Here is a 1,159-nt window from a genome sequence, read left to right on the forward strand (position 1 = left end):
GGCAAGTGCAGCAATGTCAGTGCGCTGAAAAAGTCGCTCGCGCGGTGCGACAAGAAGGCCGCCAAGGCCTCGGGCACGGGCGCGGCAGACGACGAGTCGACGGTCAACCTGACGCGCGGCGACGCAGAGGAGCCTCCGTTGCCCGAGCTCGAGCGCGACCGGGTCATCAACCTGTTAAATCCTGGAAACGGGACTTCCCTGGGCCTGCATGGTCTACGCGCCGCCACGTTTGAAGATGCGCTGCGAGATCTGCATGACGGATCTCTCGGACCACGCCAAGAAGACATGGGTCGACGATGGATGCTAGAGTGCTCTCTCGTCATGACGGCTCGAAGGAGCACAAGAATTCGGTTCGCGCCGTCAAGGAGCGTGAAGACGCGGCGTCTGTCTTCGAGGCGGAGCGCGCGAAGGAGAACACGCGCGGGCGAAGGAGGAGGAGCAGATTCGGCGCGGGCGGCCCCACGTCGCGGCCGCCTGCTGGCTCGGGCGCAAGGGGAGCGCCGCGACGAACATGCCGTCGCTCGTCGCATTGCTTGAGCGGGCCGCGAAGGGCCTCGGCGCGACGACGGAGGTCGAGGCGACGCAGCGGCTCAAGCAAGATGCGAAGACATGTTCACGAAGCTCAAGCGCGTGCTCAAAGGCAGTTCCCGGAGGAGCTCGCGGAGTCGGACTGGTGCGCCGCAAGCATCGACGAGTCGACGGACGTGAGCGACTCCCAGAACGCGGGCATCTGCGTCTTCTTCGTGAAGAACGGCGAGGCCTCGTGCGCTCACTGCATCTGCCACAGACTTGCACTCGCGGCGAATGAGTTCGCCGCGCTCACGTCGCATGCGAGCGTCGTCGAGAAGACGCTCCGCGCCATCCGTCGGATCTTCGCGTTCTCGTCGAAGCGGAAGGATGCCAAGATCCAGGAGGTCAACGACGAGTCTGGGACGATCAAGAAGCGTCACACGGTCCGCTGGCTCTCGCGGAAGGGCGCGCTCACGTCGGTCGTCGGGTCGTTCCGGCGCGTGCTCGACTTCGTCGTGGGGCTCGCAGCGATGACTCCCAATGTGCGCGCCGAGGCTCTGGGTCAAACCGACGAGGAATTTGTCGAGCGGGCCGACTTGATCGACCAGATGGAAGCGCCGGATCTCGCTCACGTCGGGGGTCTGACGAT

The 1,159-nt window shown here is 65.0% G+C and overlaps 1 protein-coding gene across 1 annotated transcript; it reads left to right on the forward strand.

Annotated features, from left to right (window-relative positions):
• Window positions 1-640: 640 nt before the first annotated feature.
• Window positions 641-1,052, forward strand: AURANDRAFT_69458 (hypothetical protein; the record flags this gene model as incomplete). The annotated part of the gene is made up of 1 exon (XM_009045228.1): window positions 641-1,052. A coding segment is annotated over one exon (412 nt), but the record flags the coding sequence as incomplete, so codon positions are not given.
• Between the last annotated feature and the right edge of the window lie 107 nt (window positions 1,053-1,159).

Source organism: Aureococcus anophagefferens (assembly GCF_000186865.1).
Source record: "Aureococcus anophagefferens unplaced genomic scaffold AURANscaffold_1869, whole genome shotgun sequence".
NCBI lineage: Eukaryota > Pelagophyceae > Pelagomonadales > Pelagomonadaceae > Aureococcus > Aureococcus anophagefferens.